General features: G+C 42.1%; 1 protein-coding gene across 1 annotated transcript in view; it reads left to right on the forward strand.

Moving 5' to 3' along the window:
- LOC115392820 (protocadherin-15-like) overlaps nucleotides 1-25,589 on the forward strand; it is a 178,816-nt gene that overhangs the window by 22,080 nt on the left and 131,147 nt on the right. The window contains exons 2-4 of the mRNA XM_030097425.1: nucleotides 4,073-4,223; nucleotides 18,955-18,969; nucleotides 19,352-19,417. Of these exons, the coding sequence (XP_029953285.1) occupies nucleotides 4,103-4,223; nucleotides 18,955-18,969; nucleotides 19,352-19,417 (202 nt within the window). The 5' untranslated portion in view covers nucleotides 4,073-4,102. The remainder of the gene's footprint in view (nucleotides 1-4,072; nucleotides 4,224-18,954; nucleotides 18,970-19,351; nucleotides 19,418-25,589) is intronic.

The following is a 25,589-nucleotide window of genomic DNA, read 5'->3' on the forward strand; positions in this document are numbered from 1 at the left end:
TCTCTGCCATGGGAGCTTCATAAATCAGTCCTAATTAAACAGGCGGCAGATTTTGCGTGACGGGAAGCAGTTAATGTTGTCCTCTCTGAATAGGCCGAGCGGCATTCAGTCTCAGTTCAACCCCAACACTGAGCAATCTTTTGTGTGGACTGAAGACTATTCTCTGTGATATCTGTGGAAATGAGTTGATGTGGACTGAAACAAAACGAAGGAGGGCAAGGTGATTGCCCTCTTTCGTGTTGCTGGAGCTGAAACACGTCCGGTTATAGCATAGCTGTGGTTTGCAGCACAATATGTGAAATTAAATGAGTATTTCCATTGATCATACTCTGACAACAAGACAAATAGAAACTTGCATGTTGCATCCAAGCAAAGCAGATTTTACTTACTTCTGTGAATTAAAGGTATACTGGAGGATCCTGAGAACCAATCTGAATTGTATGGTTCCAACTCATGATTGAGCAGTCATAATGCCAATCAATGTGGGACCGCTTTTGCGTGATGACATATCATGTCGAGTCGCCGCCTCTATGCGCGCGCTGGTTTCGAGCCGCGCATGCGCAGAGCATTGTTTAGAAAGTGACATGCAGCGGGAGCGACTATCGCAGAAGCAGAAGCCGCAGAAGCGGCTTGTTCCCCCCGCGAACACCTCTGAACAGGGGCAGGGTGGCCATCGGGAGGTTCGGGAGGTTCCCCGAACGGCTGGTGTGTTCCGGGCTGGTGGGGTCTTTTCCGGGCCAGCGGCCAAAAGCCCCCCCCAACCCCCGCCGCCGCCACCGCTCTCACGGCCCGTGTGCGTGTCCGCTCTCCCGGTATATTATATATTTTCTCCCGGTCTGCGAATTGGAGCACAAGCACAAGCAACCCCCCCCCCCATATTATAAAATATGATATATTATATGAAATATTAAAAACGGGTCTCCAAACGAAGCTCCCGGGCTGAATTTCAACCCCACCCCCCGACCCTGCCTCCAAAGATGGCCAGCCACAAAAACAGAACATTGTTTGAGATGGCAGAGGAGAGAAGAAAGGCCATAGAAAATAAGGGCAAAACGCGTGTTTTACTCGGACATTCCTTTACGAGGTGGCGGACATTCAAAGCACAAAAAGGAATTTAGGACTGATCACGTGGGGAAGTTTCTGCTGGACAGATAACTTGCTTATTATCCCATTCAAATGTGTTTCTGTTGCATAAACACGTAAGACACTACTTTACGGATCGAATTCTTATGTATGATTGAAGGAAGAGTCTGACATGATTACAAATGTGTTTAATCGTATGCGGAAAGACGATGCTCCAGCTGCGCGGATGTAAACAAACTGACATGCGACTGACGTGCGCGCTCCCACAGTCCTCACACGGAGGGAGCCGCGCATGCGCAGTGCTCCAAAAATGGCAAATCGGCCATGTTGTACAAAATCGGCGGAGAATCCTCCAGTATACCTTTAAAGGAGCAAAATCCAATTTTTTAAGGTTTTAAGCATGCCACAAAGTTGATTTCCCTTTAAAACCACCCCCAAAATGTTATTTGCCTTCACCCACGCATGTCTGAGTAATCTCTTCAGTCTGCTGCTCTCTACAGCAGCCCCTCCCTTCGGGTAGAAAACAGCTCGTTTGAAACTCTCCAAACTTAAGTACGTCACAAAAGTTGAACTCCTCCCCACCACTCTTCTCCCACCCCACCCCCTCGCAGACAACACGCCCACTCTCTTCTGACCAGCAGCAGCTGATTCGCATTTTCCACTGAGGAGAGCCCTTCTTTAGCGTCAAAAATAAACTATTACCATGTTAATGCCAATAACAGGGTTTGGACTAGCTAAAGAAGCATGATACAGCCCCTTTAAGTAATAATCAACATACAAATGCAGAGTTCAGTCATAGTAATTTGGACAAAGATTCAATTTTCAATCAGTGGGTCGACAGACCAAAGTCAGAGTCGATGTGGAAATTTGAGTGTCTGTTTATAGCTTTTTTCCTTTTACTCAAGATTTGTCCAACAGTTCCTAAAGCATGCAAATGAAGCCTGTTGGTAATTCACAATCCGGTGACCTTTTCCAGGCATACTCAGCCACTGGATCGACTCTAGTAGCCTGCAACCCTGAAGTGAATAAAGCTGCGCGGAAGACGGAGGGATGGATGATGCATAATCATCAAACTTAGGGATTGAGCTGCATCTCAAAAAAAACCTTCAAGCAGAGTGATTCTGTTATCGTTTGATCTGACCTTATTGACCCAGTTGTGACTTTATAGTTTGTGTCCGAGCGAGGAGGCCAGAAAGGGCCACTAATGCATGTGAATTCAGTCAAACTGGAAGCGTTCCCAGCGGGAGGTTTCACTCAGCTCCAGGAAGATGGTGTGATGCCTGTGAACATGAAGATGTGCTCACTCTCTGCACAAATAGGTTGTTTTCATCCCATTTTTTGCTCATTTTCAAGACCATGAATTACAACACTGCATGTCTTTTGCAACTATAAAACTTTATAGCGATGGTAACACAGATTGCAGCAACCTCCTGAGCTTCATTGCTTCCCTTTCGCATTGAATGTGTGGATGAGCCTTTCTCTTTCCTGGACAGCGCTTGCTTTTGGAGTCGGCCATATTGCTTATTTATTAACACCAGTTGAATAACGGCATGGAATGGAAACACATTTTGTGGGAAAATTAGTTCACTGTTTGTCTTTTGTCTTTTCAAACATGCAGCCTTCTGTCTCTCTCCAAGTTAAACACTAAAAGTCATTTTTCTGGTTGTTCATTGACTTGTTTTTGTGATATACAGGTATGCTGCTTGAGATCAAACACCCATTCACTGCAGACGTCTTTCATACTGGGCTGTCATCTTAAACAATTGCATACTCAGCGCAATCTATCCAGTTTTGTTCAAACTGTCTTACTTTATAAATAAATAAATAAAGGTTGCGGTGTTTACCTGAGAGATGTCTCGGGCTAATGGGAAATTTCAATGACAGTTTTAACTGCAAGAGTCTGAAAGGTTCGACGTATTTCTCTCACAACGTTAAAATAGAAAGCATTAAAATGTACTGCACAACATAAACATACAAGATGATTTCATTGTCCACACCAAGGACTGAAAGATATTTTTTTTCCTTGCGATTCATTTTCAGTGATTCATTCATTTTGATTTGATTTTTTTATGTGTGAGTCAGTAAATGGGATGCATGTGCGTATTGATGCTGGAGTCGTTTGATGTGAATTACTACAAAGCCGTCCATTTTTCCAGACGTGTGCTCACGAGCACTGACGGTAAACAAATGCTTCTTCAGCTTGGACTTCAAAGAAGCTCTGTATTTTCCCTTTAGCTGTACGTTCCCCTTATAACATGCAATTAATCCCAACGTAAGCGTCTCAGACGCACACACACACACACACACACACACACACACACACACAGACAAGCAGCACCAGCCTAACATGTTTTTTTTTTTTTTTTTTTTTTTTTTTGCTTCCGTTTCTGTATAGCATTTCAAATGTGGCACATTTTCCACACTGAGATCTGAGATGTTTGTTGGCACCGCCGGCATTTCTTACACAGCACAAAAAAATATTTCCGTCTCTATCATCATCCACAGGTTTTCTATATTATCCATTGTGCCGGCGAAAGCCCTGCGAAACAATCATCTACTTTGATGCACGGGCACAAAGATTGATCAGAGGTTTTAGATTGTGGCGCCGTAGCTGTGAGGCGCAGCCTCAAAATGAATGTTAAATACCGTCTGAGTGCTCGGCTGCCAGGGCAGCGCGCTGACGGGATGTGATGAAGTGCGCTGTCAATGTGAAAAACATTGTTTAATTCAAAGCTATCCTCTGCAGTTCAGCCGCAATGAACACTGTCAGTCGGTGTTAGATTGCCGTGGTAGATTTTCCATAAAATACACTGTGTTTATTCATCCGTAGCCGGTAATCTTTAGTAGTGCTCACCAAACTTTATTGCTCTTCACTCAAATCTGAATTGATCTGTTGTTTTCGTCTTTGCATGCCGCGCAGCCGAAAACTCAAGCCGACGATTGCGTGCGACCTGTGTTGACGTGTGCCCGTCTCTTCCCTCCGCCGCAGCCGGATGCTTGGTGAAGCGTGGTGGTGAAGATGGTCGGCGTCCGCCTAATGGGGCCGCTGCCACGGGGCCGGGTCAGACGGGCAGGCGTAATGGCCGCAGGAGTCCTTTATCTGCTGCTGCTGTCAACCTGTCTGAGCCAAGACACGGAAGGTAAAGAACGTCTTTGTGTCTCGTCTTCCCTTTGGTGCGACGTCTCCCCTTTTCTCTTGTCTTCGTCTTTTTTTTTTCTTTTTCTTGGTCTTACAACTCAAAGTCGAATCCGGTCCGCGTTGCAGGGATTTGATATCGTTGTCTTCGTTAGTGAGCTCCACGATTTCTCAACCCTTTCTCTCATTCATAGTTAATCTGCATTCATCCATTGATGGTGGAAGATTAATATCATATTGTCCAACGCAGCGCAGTGTCAGAGGAGGTTAAATACTATCTTTAGTACTTTATCTTTTAATCTTTTTCCTGTTATTATTGCATTTCTTGGCCTTGTCTACCCCACACTTTGCTCTTAATACCTGTTTAACTCACACTTTGGTAATAACTGCTTTTATTCTATCCTATATCTTATGTGCCGTGTGCCACGTAATAAGGAAATAATAGTGCAATAATTAACTTTCCCTCTTCGCCTGGCCTGTGACAAGAGACGTATAGTTTTATCTCAGTTCAGCAGTTTCTTTTCCAAGTTGCTAATGCACAGCTGTGAATTGTTTTCTCTTTACATTTTTACACTTTTTTTTCAGCCACGATAACAGCAGGGCTGAAGGACTGTCAAGTGTTTATCCAGTTTCTACCACCAACCACAAATATAGCTGCTGTTTAAGACTTTCCAGAGATGCATTTAAGATAACTTGCTAGATAAAAATAATGACATGAACAGTGCTTATTGACTCTGCGCAGTGCGATAACAAAGAAACTCTCAGTGCTGCAGTGGGTGGGAGCACCCTTCGCCATTAAAACACCTCCAATTCTTTTGGGTCCACTTATGCGCAGTTTCTCAGTGAAATTGGCAGGTAGGAAAACATCTTGAGGAAGTTTGTCTCATTTGCTTCTGTCTCCTGACTGAATTGATGAGGTAAAGATCAAGACTCTGTGGGGGCCATACCATCTGTTGCAGGACTTCTCCTTGTCTCTGATGATTGTTCTTTATGACTTCGGCGGCATGTTCAGGGGCCGTTTTCCTGCTGCGGAATGAGTTTACGACTGATCAGACACCTCCCTGACGGTACCGCCTGATAGATAGGTATCCGACTTCCAAACACGCTGCACCGCCAAGCAGTACTGCGACTTAGCGAGGACTCACAATGCTGCTAACACGCATGAATAGACTGAAGAAGATGTTTAAAGTCAGCATTTTCAAAAGGTTGCGTTTACAGTGGCTTTGAGCGCCGTTGTTGTATAAACGGACACCCAAAATGCAATGATTGTTTTGCTCTTTCACTTGAAGAAGTTGCCATGTAAACAAGCCCTGAAACAATCCTTGAAGGTTTGAGCACACAGCCAACACGTGTGCTTCTAGCTGTATGCTGTGGATACAGGCTTGTGCTAATATTACCAACAGTTTTTTTCCTTATTGCTGTCAGGAGGATTTGGACACAGTGACCAGATGTTTAGCGATATTACAACCATGAAGACAATAACTCTGGTCAAGGCATCAAACAGACAGAGAGCAGCTCTTCAGCTGTTTTCATGTTGGACATTAATGAGTTATGAGCATTTCTAAGTTTTCAATTCCATGATAGATTTGTATCAAAATGTTCATTCATCACTGATGCAGTGCAGTGTGTAAATCCTGAGATTTCTTATTCTGGCTTGACGTTATCTTTGCTTTGACGTCTTATTATGCTGAATATATAATCAATTCAATTCAATTCACGATTCATCTGAATGAAAGATGTTGCTAAGAAAAAAAAGCATGCCAAATATATATTTTCTCTTTTTTTATTTGAGAATAAATCCACGTTCGTGATACCATGATCTGAGGGCAGAGTGAGGCAAGGTAAAACAGAAATGGAGTCATCACCGATGGGAGAGCTCAGCATAATACTCTCTTGACTTTCTGCTCGATTTATCGGAATATTAATATTCCATTTAACTCTTAGTCCTTGAGATTTATCTGCTTGGCATTTGGCTGATGGGGATTTTAGCTAAGGGTGAGCTTCAGCAAATGTGTGTGCTTCCATGCAGAGGAAAGAAGAAGGAAGGGATAGAGCATCAAATGTCTGTGAGTCTGGACATTACAGTGAGCTGCACATTTTGAAACATCCCTTCACATCATATTCTGTATGTTCACCAAACATGGCAGGTGGCTGGAAAAGAGCAGAGCTCACACGAATGATGGACCTGGGAAACTTTGGGTACTCTTCTCCAATAATTACATAAAGAAGTACAGTTTTTAGTTAAATGCAATTTTACTTGTTTTTAAGACAAGCTTCTAGTTTGGCAACTTGATCGGTATCAGCTGGTTTCATTGATAAAAATACATAAGAAGATTTGTGTATCATCTGCTTTACAATGTTAAAGGAGTATTTCATTCCTATATTCCCTACAAGATGAATATACAATATGAAAATTATAGGTCCTGAGACAGAACCCTGTGGAACTCCAAGTTTAGTCTGAGTTCAAGAGTCAACATTAGCATAACCAAAATGTAATGAATATGACTGAAAGAAGCTTAAGTGCTGTAACTTTAATCCCAGCGTTACATCTCAGTCTCTACACTACTGTCATGTTATGATCAATGCAAATGAAACTTTGAGTGAATTTGGTACAAAACGGGATAGAAAGTAAAGTTAGATGTAAAGTAAAGTTAGATGTCCTTCACATTTTTTTAATGAGACAGCCCTGGGTGTTGTCTTTCAATGTACTTTTATATACTGGGAAAAAGTAAAAACATATTTTCTATATGTGCCTCACAGTATAAAGAGGAAATATACATCATGAATGAACTGTCTTCAGTCTCTCATTAAACATTGAGAGGATCTCTGCAGGTCAAACAGAATTGGGTAGCTTTTGTCACTACTGCATTGTTTCACCATTGCATTGAGGATCTGTTGTGCTAACTCACCCATTCCTTTTTGTTCATACCGTCCAGTAGCATCAAAACCTTCAGCTTCAGACTAAGCAAGTTTTATCATTAGTCCTGGATGGTGTCTTTATGTCTCTTCTCTGACCTTTTGACATGGGTGACACTATGAGGAATATAACACTATAGTTAACAACAAGTTCAATTTTACAGACACCAAAACTTTTCCTCTGTGATAAGGTCATGATTTCATCAGGAAACAGAGTTTTCTAGTTGGAGAGCTGTATTTGTTTCAGACGGGAAGAAGAAGTTAAGGTTGAGTTCGGTGAAATAGTAACAAATCAGAGCGGTGCCGAGAGAAATTCTTTGCAGTTCTGCATTTCATCAACTGTTTTTAAGTTAAAGAAAAGAAAAAAGTAATGAATAACTATTACAAATACCGCTTATGCCCAGATGTGTTTGTTATGACACACTTTGATCACAAACACAAATTACTTGAACTGACGAAACACATGAAATCAGCTTTATTCCGTTTTAAAGTTTTGCCATCAGTTGTGTCCGGTTGTCTCATTTATATACAGCAGTGGCATAATATTAATAATAATAACAATAATAACATGAAAGAGGCACATCCAGTTGGGGAAAAAATGCCTTTGGAGAATCTTCAGAAGGGACAGGCTGCTCCTGATGTCTGCCTGCCTTCACTTACACCTATAAAGCTGCTGTCAGGGTCTCACAAACAGGAGCGTAGTCATTATTCTCGGGCATGTGCGCTTAACAGGAATAGCATGTTCAGTGAGCCCGGGTTTCCAGTTGACAGGCAGCGTTTTACTCAGTCTTCTTCCCTTGTGACACCGGAGCCGGTGTGCTCTTAATGAGCTGAAGTCCCGGGACGGGCAGGTGATTTCAGCAGTGTGGACCTCTGCATGACAAGGGTACTGCTATGTTTTAATTAGCTTGCGTCCCAAGGTAAGAGGTTATATTTACTCACTTTTGGTTTCCCGAGGGGAAAAGAGTATCTGTATATTTTTAATGAGGCCCAATCCCCGGGTGAGCGACCACACGATGTGTCAAATCAGGCTTTCGGGTTGGAGGTTTAATAGCTCTAAAGCTTTTTTTACTGCTGTTTGTTTTCATCCCTCGAAACCTGTCATAACTTCTGATTAAGCTCATAACTTTTTAGTGCTCATTACTGAAATCAGTTTGACTGTTGTATCAGATTTGCCTCTTTATGTTTCATATTAAACAGCAGATTCCGATCCAAACTCTCGGCTGCTGTGAATTCCTGTACTTGAGTCGACTCTGATTGCGAATTAATTCGAAGCCGGTCGCGTATAGGCAGTGCTTGGCTGCTTGTTTTAATTGATTGTGACTTATCTGAAAGTGTGAACAAGACAGAACAGAAGGGATGGGAAGAGTCATGCTTGAGTTGTCATATATTGAATGCGACGCGAGTGTATTTCTGTTTGTGTGTGTTCTTCTTCCCAGCTGTCCGTAAGAGCTGCAGTAAGCCAGCGTGGTGAATAAATAGTGCTTGTCTATAAACTATAGGCATGTTTTTCTCTTTTTATCTGTCACTTTGCCATAACTTCTCAGAGCAGCCAACTCCCTACATCCCCTAAACTTGGTGTTGAGTGTGTGTATGTGTCAGTGGTACGACGGTCTAATTCCCAACTCGCCAGCTTTCCCCCGTGAGGTATCGCTCGGAATGAGCTCGCACTCGCAGATTTGTGTTCACAGTTGCACCGAGAGGAACAATATAAATAAGCAAGCAAATTGTGCGACGTGATTGCCACCAACTGCTGTGAAAAGCCCATCACTATTAGAGACTGATGAAAAACATGGCCATTCAGCCGCAGATGTAGCTGAGTGTGTAATGATTGTGGTTTAGGGCCCCGGTTGAAGCATTCAGCTCGTGTCATAAAACACACTTCTTTATGCGTACTTCCCTAAGCACACAATCTGAAAGCCGTTACATGCTTATGAGTAATTTCCAAGCCATTTTTAATTATTTATGGAGGCGTTGACTAGCGTAGGTGCTTTTTCTTATTGCATTGTAACTTTCCTTGACAGGTGATGGTTATGGACCACTCCACGCATTACTATGACACTGGACTTATAGAATAATAAACACACATGTAGCAGTGGTGAAACAAGATGGAAATGTAATTGATCTGATGGAATTTACTTGACAGCACTGCTAACTCAAGAAAAATGTTGCAATGAGGTGAACTCTCCTTCGCTGTGTGAAACCAGAGGCCAAGGTAGAAGATTCACATTAAAGGTGCTGTAGGCAGGATTTTGCTAGTCAATGCTAATTTTTCTGTGTTTTCTTTGGATTAAATGTTAGAGTATCAATTGATAATCCTTTAGGAGTGTAGCATAATTGCACTACCGCGAGGGCGCAGCGTTTCCATCTGTCTCTGTTCTGAGCTGAAAAGGAATCTCGACAGCTCCAGGTATCTTTGACCAATCAGAAGAGCCCCTGAGGTTCTAGCCCTGATTGGTCGAGGGGCGTTCTTCGCACGTTCTTGTGGGAGGGGCTTAACTTGCGTGAGGGCGTGATGTCAGAGAAAACAGGACAGGATTGGCTGTGCTGGGTTTCAAATTGCCTTCTGAGATGGGTCAAATTGCCGGAGATGGCGGAGATGCGGAATCCTGCCTACAGCACCTTTAAGTCTGATTGTCTTTTCATGGTAATTTCTTCTGGAAATCAGAATCTTATCTCTCTTCAGGAGCAAAATCCTGAAGACGAGACCTTTCGTATAAATAGATCAGTACTGTATGCGTCGCCATTTTATCAGTGACCCACCTCCTGTATGTAGTTCAGCTTGGTTGGAGCTTTTAAAACCAAATGAACAGCAGTGGAGAGGTCAACACACATCCACACAGAGTCGGTTTGGCTTTATCAGTGTCAAACTCAAACATGTTTCTTCTTAACTAATGGGCCGATGACTGTCACCGAGAACATGCTATCCGTCTTCTATAGCGTTTTCTCCAACTTGCAGTCGCTGGGCGGCGGGGCCGATCCCAGCTGACGGCGGACGGAGGCCAAGGACGGGTCGCCAGTCCATCATAGCGTTAACCCGGACAGACTATCACACTGAAGGGTGATTTAGAGTCGCCATCTTGAATGTATTTTTTTGGACTGGGAGCGACAAAAAATAAAAAACACACACACAGGGAGAATATTTAGATTCAGCAGAGAGAGGCACCCAGCCAGAAACAGGCTCAGACTCCTTCAAAAGCCTTTAATGTTGTTGGATAGTCGTGCTCAGTAGTGCATAAAATGTGACAAGATGATGTACGAACTGAGAAATTCTGACTTAAACAAATTTAGTAACAACTAGAAAACCTAGTTTACATGTTTTAATAAAACTGCAGGGTTAATTTTTGTTCAGCTCAACAAATTCCCTATGAGCCGTTCACCTACGAGACTCACTTGGACAACAGGAACAGTCTGAGTGCTCCTCTGAAGTTGATCAATAAACTATCTAATAAATGTTGCAAACTCCAGGGACTGGCCCTTCCAGCCAGCAGATTTGAAGCACCGAGGCAGAAGTCCTCATCACGACACATTATAGTTTCTTCCAAAAGCCCCAGCCTGAATTATTTGAGAATCACCAACTTCGTCTCTTTATTTGAAACTTGCACAAAGAAAAACAAAACCCAGAAACTTTCTCACACATGGCTGCTCCTCTGGCCATTCCAGCAGCTTTAATCATTTCCGAAGCTCCATATCAAAACATTATACAACACTTTGTCATGATTTTTTTTTTTTTTTTTTTTTTTTGTTTCTGTGCGGTCTTCACTGATCTGACTGAGACGACTATAAATGTAAATTTGAAGTTGTGTTATGTTGGAAGCCGGTATTTGTGCTCATGACAGCTACACCACAATGCAATGTCACTCTTGTGTGCGAGTGTGTGTGTGTGTGTGTGTGTGTTGATGTGAGTGAAGTTGGAGTTTCCAAGGTGATTTTAATATTTATTACTGCTTCCCTTTGTTGTGCGATGTTTGTGAAGAGTGTGTTTCCCATCTGTTGTCACATCAGCATTACCTTCTCCTCTCTCTCCGCCGCCGTCCTTCTCGCCGCTCGCTGTCTTTCCCGCCCATTCCACCGTTCCTTCTCATCAGTCTTGTCATCCCCCTGTTATACCTCCATCTCTGAAACTGGCTGGTATTTTTCTAGATTGGTTGTTCTCTACTCCTCCCCTTGCTTCTGGTCCTTCACTCCCCCCCCCCCCCCCCACACACACACACATTTCCTTGCTGTTTTTCATCATTCCTATACACTCCTCTTCTGATAGTTCACTTTTAATTCATCTCTCCTCAGTACTACATTAACTCAATTAATTTTATAGGCACTTGAAACTCAGTTATAGTCCGGGTGTGATTTGGGAAGAAACCAGAGGAGGAGATGTTGCTGACTGACCCCATTAAACATTTTATAAGCCACTGTGAGCTCTCCTGCTGATAAAATTACCACCACATAATCCCACAGGTGCTTTTATTCCAGCTTTGAAAAGTTAGAAAACTTTTATCACACAAAACTATCTCATAACGTCCAGTGTGCCATCTGTTTGCGTCTTTTTTTAGATGCCAGTGCGAACGCAAAACAAACAGGAGCGTTCATTTTATTGTAAACTGCAGCCTTCAAGTAAATTCAGGGACGTTGTGCGTATGCATTTTTTGCTTTCCATAGCGGTTTGCTCTAAAGTTGTTACACAAAGCAATTTCCCTAAAAGCAATAGCATGCATATTTACTACGTGTGTGTCGTCTGTTGGATAAAGGATAGACGCAAAGCCTGAGAAGTGTTGGAAGGATGTCTTATTTCAGGCTTCTTGTTCCTCTGCGTCTCTTTATGGTAATAGCGTTAAAGGTGACATTTGTCTTGAAATACAGCGGCAGCCACATTACCTGTAGCATTTTCTATGAAGAGAATATTTTGTATCGTAAAAGTTACAAAGTGAGGAGCAAGGATGCACAGGCTGTGTTTTTTTTAGGTGCTGGTGTGCATGTTGAACCGGGGTTGGATCTGGATACAAAACTCCGAACTGACAGATATGAGTTCCCATATTTCCACTGTGTGTCTTCAGAACAACTACTGTCTGATCAACACACGACTACAGAGAGAGAGAGTGAGAGAGAGAGAGGGAGAGAGTCAGGATAATGGATAAGCCAGCATAGTGACAAAGTGGTGATCCCTACAGCAGTGTGTGCGTGCGTGCGTGTGCACGCGCATACACAGACTTTTTGGTGTGCAAGCCAGTCGACAATCCGTTTTCTCCCGAGATACATCAATCTAACACAAGGTCACACTGTCTCTCTTCGACAATCCTCTCCTTTCACTCGTCTTCCTCTCCCCTCGTCTCACTTCTCCCCGTCTGCTCTCCCTCTTCCCGTTTCGATCCGTCCTCCTCTCGCAGTCCTCCCCTCCGCTCCTTTCCGCTATTTCCCCTCAAATCGTCTCCTCTCTCCTCGCCAATTTGTCCCCCACTGTTCCTCCTCTGTCCTCCATGGATGAATAGATCGGCAGAAAGGATGGATGGAGAGATGAATGCGTGATGGATGAACGGCTGGCTGCTCGGGTGGAGGAGGGAAGGCAGAGAGGAATCGGACCCCAGAGAGATGTGTAGATTGGTGTACCTGCTGATGGAAGCTTAAAAAGGACATGACACGCGAGAACTTTTAGAGGAAAAAACACCCTTTCTCCAGTCTGTCTGCTCCTGCATTTCAACCTTTTACTACCATGTCTCTCAGTTCTCTTGTTTGAAAGACTGTGCGGTGTATTTTTAGAAAGTCAAGCCTGTCAGCCCGCCAGTCGGTTTGGTGGAGAAAACGGCTTGATAAATGTGTGGAGATGTGCAGCGGACCAGACACTCTTTGCATCTGATAGCATGAATGAAGAAGAAAAAAAGAAGAAGAAGAAGAAGTAATCAAAAGCCGAGCTTCACGTTTTAACATTTTGATTTACACATTTTTAATGATGTGCCTTTAATTGGTAAATTATCTCAAAAAAGACTCTTTGCATGTTAAGTAAGTTGTATCAAAAGGCCCCAATATGTAATTAACTTACAAACCCTGTGAAAGGCTGTTAATGGTTTGACGCCCACACATGCTGCGGGAAAGCTCCACACACACTGTTCACATTATCAGGTCACTGCCATTAATCGCTGTTAATTCTGCTCCGTGCATTCGTGAGCCACGCTCAAGTGGCATATTTAAGGATATATTTGTATGTTTTGTTGCAGTATTTTAGGCAAACTTCTGGCAGTTCGTCCTCGTCCTGTCACATGACACCTCTTGACACATTTCCACTCTAAACACCCGACTTTTCCATCTCCTCTCTTCTTGCTTTATCCATTTCACTTCAGTGTTGCTCATATGAATGGACAGTTTCATCATAAAATGTTTTCTTTGCCATCTTTTTTCACCGTGCCACACTCAAATTATTTAGCCATCAATCAAGCTGTGAAAAAAGCCTTCACTGCTCTCACAGAGGATTCTTTACACATATCTGACCGGCACAGACGTCTCTGGAGATTACGTCCCATTGTCTTCCCCGCCGCAGCACGCTCACGTCTTCAAGTTTTCCCCATTCACAATCAAGACTTCAGGCAAAGTAGCCAAGCAAATATACAGCAGATGGCAACAAGCGGGATGCAGTGAAGTACAACTTGCTCCAATGAGTGCAAATTTTCACAATATGGCAAGGTGAAAAAAATGAAAGATTAAAAAAAAAAAAAGCCTTAGAAAGTTGTTTTTTCTTCATTAAGAAAGAGAATGCTTTGCCTCAAGTGAGAGTGATTGTGTTAATCTTGCAGGTTTAACTTAATGAAAATGACGCCTTCTGGTAGTAATGGTGTAAAATACATTAAAATGTTTAAAAAATAAAATAAAAAAGAAAAGAAATGTTTTCTTTGGAAATTTTGCCATCGGTGGTTTGGTGGACTGGATTGGAGCCTCTTGCGGTTCCGCTAACTTTAAATGTATCTGCAATCGATACAGAATACAGAACTTGAAGAGGAAGAAGTTCAAGGTCTAAAATGTTTTTTGTGTTTTACCTACTAATATGTAAACTACAGAAAAATCATATTAACTATACTGGTAAAACTGAATATCTAAATAAATGTCAGCCCGTTTATCAAATTAGAACCAAATCAGAACTATTAGACCTTCCTGAGATTCACTGATAGTCCTCTGCTCTCAGACTGGGGAACCAAATACAGTTGGAAGTGTTATTTCTCTATTCAATCACTTTTGCTTGTCATGAACACAGTGGCAATGTCTTTGAATTTCCTGTTGCAAGCACCGCATGGGAATAAAAAAAAAAATCTTCAAAATTAGTGATTAGCAAAAAAAAGCTTAAGTGGATTTATCTACCATGGATGGGATTAGACGGCCAGGTTGCATTGTTTTATGAGATAATGATCTGTAATCCTCATAACTGTTTATTTTTATTTTGTGTTCGAGTGGTGATAATCATTTTATGTACTGTCAACTGATTAGAGATATTTTTCCTAAAGGTAAAGTGATTTTTAAAGGGAATTGTCACAGCCACCTTTAAACATTTTGCTATGAAGCAAATAACGATCATTAGAAGTTTATAAAATGTGCTCACACGCCCACTCTGAAGCATTATTAAATGCAATGAGTTCATTATTTTTGTGGAAACGGGCCAGGCTGATAGCTCAAACACATCAGGGACACTTGTGTTGTTCTTCACTGACATCCAGGATGGAAATGTCTTTTTCGAGGCAATTCCATGGGGGTAACCTGAACATATTCCTGTTTTTTCTTTGAGCGATATTGTTACTCTTCTTTAGTTTCTCTCCTGTGTGCAGGAGCTATAGATTCACCTCAAATCCCCCATAAAGTTCAGCTGTACATCCTCTCTCGTCTGGTATATTATAGGAAAGTACGACAACGTTTCTTCTCAACTTTTAAAGCCAGAATCATTCTCGGATTTACTCACATTCCCTTCATTTCTTTTTTTTTTTTTTTTTTTCATTTGCAGGTTGAAGGTCAGTAAATTTGAAAGCGTCTGATTAGTTTTTCCAGGCCTGGAAAACAGAAACGGGGTAAACACGGCTTCGTGAAAAGAGCCTTGGTCGAAAATGCAATAATTGAAACCATTCAAACTGCTTAATCCCTGTAACCAGAACAAAAGTTGAAAACAGCCGTTTGTGTTTTTGAAAAGACTCGACAACAATTAAAGTATTACAAACACATTCTTCTGCCCCAGGTGATTGGCTCCTCGTATAAAATTCACACCAGCTCAGTACACGCTACACACTACACACACACACACACACACACATTGTCCAGGTGTCCCATTGAGTCACAGCCTTGTCATGTATATTTAATGGTAACTGTAGTGTGTGTGTGTGCGAGCGTGCAAGAGAAGGTCGGCATATGGCGGCGATTGTGTCATCTGTGTTAACGTGACTGCGTATAGAGCTGTGTGAGTCCGTTTCTAAGGACCGTGTCCGCATGTAAACAAACTACATTATTGAGGCAGTTGCTAAGTTGTGCGTTTGTGTGTGTGTGTGTGTGTGTGTGCTGAAATAAGAGAAGCCGAGCTGCCTGGACGTCCGTCTGACCGCTCTTGATCATCAGCTCCAGTCAATATCACCTCACTGACTCCTCTTCCTCAGTCGACTTTGTCTTTAATGGGGACTTCTTTCCGCCACGCTTGGCAGCTCGCACCTGCTCTTTCTTCCGGCCAAATTTAGTGGGACAGAATTTGAATGGAAAATAAAGAAGATATTGATTGAAACACTCCAGGTTTGAATAAGGAGGCGTTGGACGGATGATGAATCTGAAACGGGGCAAACTTTTGTCATTGACTGCTTGTGATATTGTTGGAAGGGATAGGTCTATTTCGCAGTTTTAAGCCCTTTTCTTTATAAGCTCCACACCTTGAACGCTTCGACCTCATTCCCCTCACACAGCTCTCCGCGGAGCTTTTCATCAGCTTGACAGAAACCTGGCATTAGATGAATTTATTCACTTGCTCATGCACAAAGTCATTTCAGTGATTGTTTTTTCCTTTTTTTTCTCCGCACAAACTTTGAAAGAGAGGAGAACATGTGAATGCTAACCCTGGGATGAGTGATCCCTTAAAGGAAGACAAGTACATATCAATGAGGTGAGCGTGAGAAGGCGAGTACAAGTACGACTATTAACCTTTAACTACTTGCCGATACTGAGCACCGGTGTGCCGCCACACGGTCCAGCTAACTGTTACTGAGGGTATCAGTCCACATTAATCGCATTTAGCATGTAGCATCACTCCAAGCTACTTGATCCATGGAACAGTTAAGTGGAATCATGGTAACTCTGCTGGTCCACATGTCTCTGAGATGCTGGAGTGAACTGGCTTTTGCCTCCTCTTGATATCTAGTCAATTATTATGTTATTGCAGGTATTACATTATAGCCCATTACGCTACATGTTAGCAGTTGCTACAAGAACCTCATGTTCATTGGCCGCATGGAAGTATCATTCAGGCTGTTTACTGTTTTGTACCGTCCGTTTAATCTTTATTGTTTGAGGGAGAAACCAGACCGACAGGTAGAAAGAGGGAGTCGAATGAGAAGAGACAGTGGGAGGAAGAAACTGAGCAGAGAGAGAGAGAGAGAGAGAGAGAGAGAGAGAGAGATGCCCCATAGAGAACAAATGGCTGGTTAGTAATATATGAGGGGCATCAGCTTACACTGAAGGATAAAAAGGCAGTCAAGCAGGGGATACACATCTGTCATCTGCTGTTCACACACACACACACACACACACACACACACACACACACACACACACACACACACACGGGCAGCTGGTAGACTGATGTAACTAGTGACTATTGTTCCATGGCTCATGCATCTTTCTGGTTGCCTTAGCCCAAGCTGCACTCTTAAAAAAGAAAAAAAAAAAAAAGCCTTAAAAGTGTGTGTGTTGGGAAATATGGCATGTTTCCTTCCTCAAAATTACAGCACAAACCTAAACATATGTTGTCCCATTCAACTTTTGGAGGAAACAAAGTGAATAAATGAGCACACAGGGGTATTCACTGAGGCGCATGGTGTGTTCACGGACCTGGGAACCCAGAAACTCACTAGTTAGGAAACTCACATTGCTAAACAAGACACGACAAACAAGACCACCCTGACATATTCTGCAGAAAATTAATCAGTCTTGCTATCACTCGTGTTAGAAAACAAATTATGCTTGTAATCATGCTTGTCAATATTATTTAATAACTTGACTTCTCCTCATTCTGAATTACTGCTGCTTTTTGTCGCATGCGAGCTGTGAAGGTCAGGCCAATGTTGTCTCGCTGATAGTATTTGCTCTACTATGTTTGTTTGTTTCATCATTAATATTATTTTATGTGGATGCTGAAGGGTTGACTGACTGCAAATCTGCTTCTGGAATGTTCCATCTTCCGGCTCAGATGCATTTTCCCAACTTGGGAACTGATTTACTTGTTTTTGATGGCTGAGTTATTAGATTACATGAAAAGGTCTGCGGAAGGTTATGTGTTTATTGGCATGATATTTGAACAAAGCTGCAATCGGGGTTGAGGGATTTGTGTCATTTGGAGTCAAAGATCTTTGCTTTGTATTTTTATTCATCAGACCTGGACATCATAAGGCCTCAGAGGGTTACTGGGAAATCCTGAGTCATCTGGATAGCAGAGAAGCTCAGAGATCCATGTCCCCCACATCTTCCTGCAGCTCCTCTGGGTCGACCCCTGAGCTGGTCTTAGACCAGTCAACAAACCTAATCTCTGCAGCCGGTCTTAAGTCAACCAGCAGGCCTCCTCCCAGTTGCAGGTGCCTGGTAGACTCCTCAAACAAGGCAATCTGGCGGCATCGTAATCAGATGCTGGAATCACCGTAACTGGCTCCTCTCAGTGTCAGAAATCCTCATTTGGACCCAAAGTTCATGATATTTACTCAAATCTGCAGCCAGATCTGCATTTTTAGAAGAATCAGGATATTCTGACTCTCATGCGTTTGAAAAATGGGCTACAAGAATCCTGCAATTGAAGCACAACGTTGTGAGGAATTTTTACACATTACTTTAACTTATCTGCCCTGCAGCTGCAGAATTGTTGCAATTGAAGAGCTCGACAGCTTCATATAAGCTGATAAGTAGCTCTCAGTTCTCAGCGTGTCTGTTTGTGAAGACAATTGGCGGAGATAGCGCGGTACAGTTTAATCTAAGGAAACGTTTTATTGCCTTTTCTGCACTAAAATACAAGAAGCAACGCGAGTGAAGAGTGAGATAATCTCTAATGTCACACAGCTGTAATGCTTTATCATGGAGTGGCAGAGGAGGAGAGAGAGGGAGAGAGAGAGAGAGTGTGATCACTGTTCCATGAAGTCTATTTTCTAGGTGAGCAGATATCCATCTCACTGCTTTCCTCTGGGATTTTCCCAAACATCCTCGAGAGCTCTACAATAATGTTGATTTGTCTGCTGAATGTGGGTGTTCTTGTTTTCCTGTGTCCCGGCAAGGATGTCGGATGAAAGAGAATACTTGAATGCAGGGGTTGTTTTCCCTCGGTGTGGGACCATTTTAAGCCTTCAGTCGGGGTTAAAATGAATTCTTCTTTGTGAAAACGCTGTAGGTGTGGGTGGCGTCTGGAGGAAGAAGGCAGAGGGGCTTAGCAATACAGATATATCAACATTTGAGTGCTGAACTTGCTTACATTTCATTACTTTTATATCTCTTACTGTGACTGCTGCCTAATTCTTACCCTCTGTAACTTCTTTTTCTCCTTCTTCTCCTTTCTTCCTGGCTTTCTCCACCCCTTTTTCTCCTCTTTCTCGGTGGTCCTCGGCTCCTTCCCACTGCAGACTGGCAATATGAGGGTAAGAAGGTCTCCTTTTTTCTCCCTCTGTTAACTATGTGTTCGATCACTGTGCTGCTTTATTAACCTCTGCTGACCCCGCAGAGAAGGTTGTGGTGCGTTAAGTCTGTCGTTTAAAACATGAACATTAGTCTCTTTTTACTGTCACTTCTAGCCTCACTTACCTTGCTTCATTTTTCTGCACATTTATTTTTTTTAGTATAATTCTCTCTCTTTTTTTTTTGTTTCCGAGGATGAGGTTAATGACCTGGAAATTTTATCCACCAAGCTTTTTTCATTCACACATCTCCGTGCTCCCATTGCTCTTTGTCTTTGCATTTCTTTGTCACAGCATCGCATACAAGTAACAAATGTATAAATAATGAATTTGTTTTATTTTCCAGAATGTAAACTTTCACGGTCTGGCCCTCCTGCTACCATCGTTGCCATAGACGAAGAGAGCCCAAATGGTAAAGTATTTATAACATTTCCTCTTCGCCCTGCGCTCGGATTGAATTTACTTGAAGCTCGGAAGGCTCCGGATGTGACAACTGACGAGTGAAGACAGTTACAAATAAACATTTTAATGTAATCATTACCTTTTTTGCCGCGCGTCAAACAAACCCTGCTAGACGACGCTGACCTTTCTCCGTGGTCCTCGCCGGCAAGACATGTTCCCGACGCTCTTTAATATTCATCAAGTCTGTGCCAAATCTGTCATAGTTGAAGTCTGATCCCTGTGGCGGGAGACGGGAGGCGAGGTCATCGAGTTTGAGGTGAATCCCCCGTCAACGCGCACAAACAAGTTATGAGGGCCGCTGTGTCTTTGTGTGTGTGTGTGTGTGCGTGCGCGCGCGTGGGGGATTAGCCGCTCCTTCTGGTCGGGGACGCGACTTGGTGTCTTCACAAGTAGCCTGCCAACTTCAAAGTAAAGAGAAACCTTGGTTTTTTTCAGAGTTAACGAGGCCTGCCTGTTGGATTTGTGTTACCTTTTGAACATAGCGAGCCATTTCTGGGTTTCCAGGCCAAATTGGCAGAGATGGTTTCAAAATTGATACCTGTAAAGGAGGCGGAGATCGTCAAATTCTCACCGCCTCGAGATGTCTGTTCAGACGTTTCAGTTGAAAATATGCATGTATTTGTGTTGGTCTGAATGGGCCTGCACCATGGCTGTGGTGTGTATTCAAGCTTTTCTGAGTTTGCATGTTCTCACTGTGGTTGACGTTACCGGAGGATCTGAAATTGCCGCGAGGCGTGAATATTCGTTCTGTACTGAACTGCTTTTTTTCAACTACAACCCTGAACTGTATAAAGAATCGTAGAAAAAGAAGGACGACTGCTTTTGGAATATTTTTCTTTGAGGCAGAAATCACAGTGCGCTTATTGTCTTCATCTCTTGTGTAATTTTTCTGGCTTAAATCCAAGTTCAATCCATTGTTTCGCAACTAAATCTCTCTACTCTCCTCAAACCAAACATCTTTTATCTTCACACCAAAGGAATTTTCTCCGGTTTGTTTTTGTTTCCCTGCGTCGGTTCGGCTGTTTGAGACCTTCCTGGATTATTAGTCCTTCCAGGTTTGATGGCGCTGTCATTTTGGGACATAAACAAACATACAATACTCATGAGTGTTTCTTTTTTTTTAAATGCAAAATCTTGTTTTTGTGAAGTCATATTTGATGGAAGTTGTTCTCTGTGAGTTTCACAATTTTCCTGAAGGTTATTTGAGTTTATTTAAAGAGGGATCACTGTTTAATTGATGGATTTAATCCTCTGTTTGTTCTTCAAGTAATTAGGTTTACGCAGTCCCCAAGTTAAGGCCTCGTCTTCCTATAGGTGAGAGTGAACAACTTTTACTGCGTGCTTGAATCACGCCCTATAGATTACGGCTGAGCGGCGGCGACCTGTCGTCGTGTTTGCCGCGTCTGCTTTACCACAAAGTTTCGACCCGATCGCTGTAATCCTAACTGACATAAACGGAGATCAGCATAGCAGCAGCAGACGGAGAGGAGAGCAGGGTATTCCAGCCGCTCCAACCGGGCGCGTCTGCATCTGCTGATGGTTTAATGCAGTCTGCAGAGCTGTACAATCTCTTATTTTCTCCTCCTAACACTGATTCTTTCATCTTTAAAAGTATGCATGTGACTAATTCCATGTAGTGCTTTGATTTGCAGGTGGTGCTTAGCATCTATATTGGCGTTTAACAACAATAGCGGTGGGGTTCGTGTTCTGCAGAGCTGAGGATGTGATTCGAATGCAACAACACATCAAATGAGTTAAATTAATTAAAACAGCAGACACATTACACATAACATTACACCTCATGAACCGTAATGGTACATTTAGACGCTGAGCATTTCCTACTGTTGCAGTGAAAAACAATGGCAGACACAAAAGAAGGCAGGACTAACTCAGACTGAGGGATGGCGACGTAGTGGCGACACCTCTGGCCTCACAGTGGGAGGGTTCCCGGTTTGAGTCTGGGCCCGGGGGGTCTTTCTGTTCCCGGGTTAATCACTGAGTGAATGAGTGTGTGCTTTCCCTGTGATGAAGCCCTCAGCTTTACTCAGCTTGGCTCGGTTTCAGCTCCGTGTCACCACGACTTGGATTCAAAGATACAGAGCAGTGATTCCCAACTGGAGGGGCGCGACACCCACGGGGGGCGCCAAAGACTCATGGGGGGTCGTGACGCCATCTTTAATGGGTATGACATTGTTTCTGTTTGAAAAATTGGTAAGACAGCAATTAATTGATTTCTGTCAAAAAACTACAAAGTGGAAGCATTTACATTACAAGTGCATTATTTATTTAAAAGTATTTGTGAAGACGTGGGCGTCTTGAACGTCCTTTATCTTCTGCGATAAAGAGAATGGATGGATGGATGGATGGATGGATGGATAGATAGATAGATAGATAGATAGATAGATAGATAGATAGATAGATAGATAGATAGATATTTTTCTTTTTCAGTGTTTTTTCATTTTGGCTGTCTGTTTATGTTTTAAGTCCTAAACCAATTCATCTTTTTTCAGCCCTTTGGAGCCATAACATGTTTCTTTTTTAAAATAAATGAAATAAAACTTAGAAAAACATGTTTTTGCATATCATCTGGAGAAAGCTTCGTGGAGTGAGCGGAGCGGACCCCCTAGTTGGTGATCCATCAAGTTTTTAGTCGGGCTGTAAACTGAATACATTTATAGTGAGAACGAGGGTCGGATGAGTGACTCATCAACAACCTGTTGCTGTGACCATGAAAACAAAGTCCCCATCACTTATTCAAAGTGTGTAAACCGCCCTCCCATCTAATGTAATTCTATACGAGCATGCACGATACAAAATGCTTCACACTGTTTGCCTCTCCTACGCCAACACACACACAACTAAATCAAAATCCTGGCCTGAAATCAGGAGGAACTTGTCATGTCCACAGACTGATCAGCTTTTAGGCCAGAGGGACACATGCTGGAACCACCTGAGTCTCAGACAGACCAACCCCAAACCAAACAAAGTCTCACCAAACCTGCACTGATGGAATTGTTTCTGTCACAAGTTTAATGCTTCTTATCAAAAGTTTTGGATAAAAACGTTTCCAGAGGAATAAAAGTTCCTCATTCCGAACTGAATTGTCGCAATACAGCAGAAGTGACCGGCTTTTCATTATTTAAGAAGCCTGTATAGTTTTTATATTTTTTAATAACCCTCCATCTGCGTTGTGAGATTTTCCCAGAGTCCCTTTCCTTGCCTCATTGTCCTGCAGTTTAGCAGCAGTATATCCTTTTGTCCCTGAAGTCTTGTTTTCACCCTCTCCTTCTAAATTTAGTGCCAGCAGTTTGCAGAACTGGTATTTTGTCATTGCCTGATTACACTATACATCATATTAAGTGTTGCTTCATATTAAGAGAGTAAAAAAAAAGTCATGTTCAAACTTACTTTATTCCTATTTTTAGATAAATCAGGATCAGCATGCAGAAATGGACTGGAATTGTAGTCTGGGTGTCCGACTCTGGTGATGAAAATAAAATAATGGTGCAGATGTGTATTGGATCGGCGGTGCGAGGAGAGGAGAGAGTGGTGCGTTGGGTGTTCTGGCCTTCCAGTGTCTCATTTAGGTAATTACTGTGCTCATCCAACTGCAGATATTGAAAACAGTGCTGATGGGGAGGTTTTAGCTCTCACTTCCAAAGCCAGTGGAGAGGAGCTACGTTTCACGTCTCTGTCACTGCTGCTGATAGCTCGTGTGGTATTTTTCTCCAGTGAAATTCATTCTTCTCTCTGTAATTTAATAATCATGAAAACTGATTCTCCTACCAAGCTGGAAATGCTGGAGCTCATTGGAAAACTTTCAGTTGCTCTGAGGGCTGCATTCTGTGATGCGCAGATATATTTCTGTGTGTTCAGTGGTGCATAGCAACTTTTTAAACTCAAGTGGGGAGAAACAGCGGGGTTTTGCCAGTGCACGTCAAAACAAATGCCTCCGTTCTGTAAAGTCCTATTTTATGATAACGTTGATGGCAGCATCGTTGCCTTTGAAGAGCAGCTTTTAAGCTATTAATGAGCTTGTGCCTCATCAAGGCCATCTTTAGTGGGGGTTATTTAAACATTAAATAAGGTATGACGTTGACAGACTGAAGGTGATTGAGTTTATATGAAGCACAGATACCTGAATGTCTCACTTTAGTGTTGAGGTTAAAGCTTGTGTTTCTGTTCTTCTCATCATTGGAAATATACAACCAGTCAATGCTCACTTGCTGAAATTAGCATATTGTATAGTTGAACAGTTGTATAGTTTTTTTTTTTGTTATTATTGCCAGAATGTCGCATGAGGATGATGAGCTTCACAAGTGAAAGATACTGAAACAACTCTCTAGTTTTGTCAAAAACACCCTATAAATAAATTAGTAAGCCTTTTGACTCAGCTGATAAAATGTGACTCACCTTTGCGCTGATGCAATACTTCCAGAATGTACGAACTGATGACATCTGCATTTCCTTGCAACGCTTTTATTTATTTATTGTGAGTTGGTTTGACATATTTGCTGATTAACCCCTTTGACACTAAAGCTCCTTCTCTGTCTCGCTTTAGTGCTTATTTATTCATATTTATATGCATCGTGTGGCTTGTCATTAGTGTTTGTGGCACATTTTAAATATAAATTATTTCTGATACATGTTGTCCTTCTTCTAAGATCAAGCCATTTATTTTTTAAAATGTTTATTACAAATTGAAGCTCATTAAAAACCACACTGAACAGAAACACAGGGAGACTTCAGCAGCTCTGAGGCGTCAGTGAAACGAGCCAGTCACAGTTTGAACTCTTTAAACTAAACATCAGTAAAAGATTGAATGTGAAATCTTTTCTCTGTTAACTCACTTCAAAAAAAAAAAAAAAAAAAAAAGATGTGGATGGATTTAACTTAGTGTTACATGCTTCTGTTTTCGTTTTCGTCTCTGGATCTTTATCTGGTTCTGAGTTCAACTTTGAACGTGAGGCGACTAAAATCACCCCAGTAAACAATGCAGAGTCATTGACTCTGATTTCCATCTGATCTTTAAGCTGCAAAACAGTATTCTCGGCATACAAAAAAAAAATCACTTGGTTACAATTTGTATGCACACTCATTGTCGCTGAGGGAAGTACTGGCAAAGCAGTTAGATCATGGGGCTCAAACATAAGGTCCGTGGGCGAAAGCCGGCCTCAGAAATGACTAATTTGCAAGAAACTCGATGAAACCATTGACATTTCAACACAGTTGTCTTGAGAGTAGCAACACTGAGAAATGGTATTCCTACCTTTTTGCTAGCAGGCTAGCATTAGCCTCAAAGCCATGCTGTCAGGATGAGTTTGTAAAAACATGCATGAAAAAAGATGCAAATTGTAGCAGTTTTCTGTGTTTTTTGTATGTAATATTTAAAGTTTATAATGGCGCCATTTTACTGGTCCAGCCAGTGATGAGGTTCCCATGTCTGAATCCCACTGGTGACCCTCAGCAGCTGTCCAGGTGCTGCACGATGGCAACATGTTGCTCCGAGTATGTTTATTGTGACTTACCATACGCTTTCTCCTCTCTTTCTTGGGGCCACCCAGCACAGATTTTACCCATTCAGACCAGCTTGGTTGGTTTTCAGGCAAGATGCTAGATGGAAAGCAGAAAGCCTCCATTCTCCCTTTAACAACTCATTTCACCCACACGGTTACTCTTAAGCTGTTAAATAAATAATTTCATTGAAAAGAAAAAAAGACAACTCTTGTATGGTTCCCCTTGAGCTGCAATCTAGCAACAAAAAACACAACATACAGTTGTATTCAATGAATGAGCACATTTTTGTATCAAAATCTGCTGTGACTGATTTATCTTATTTATTATTTTGCATTGCATAATTATGGCACTTACATCAATAAGAGAGAGAACAGCAGAACAGGTCTTTTCATTAGGGTAGGTTGCAGATTTCCTTTTCTCTTCAAAAGGTTTTAGACATTCACAACAGATGTACTGTCAGTGATTTAGAATGTACATACAGTATTTCCAGGTTTGAAATACAGAGCTGGATTTGCCTTCGTCCATGTTCTGCTGCTGATAATGGTGTGCCTGCTACATTACATATTATAGACTGTATACACAAGGGTGTGTTTGTCCCAGTTAAT

The sequence above is a fragment of the Salarias fasciatus genome, chromosome 8, assembly GCF_902148845.1.
Source record: "Salarias fasciatus chromosome 8, fSalaFa1.1, whole genome shotgun sequence".
NCBI lineage: Eukaryota > Metazoa > Chordata > Actinopteri > Blenniiformes > Blenniidae > Salarias > Salarias fasciatus.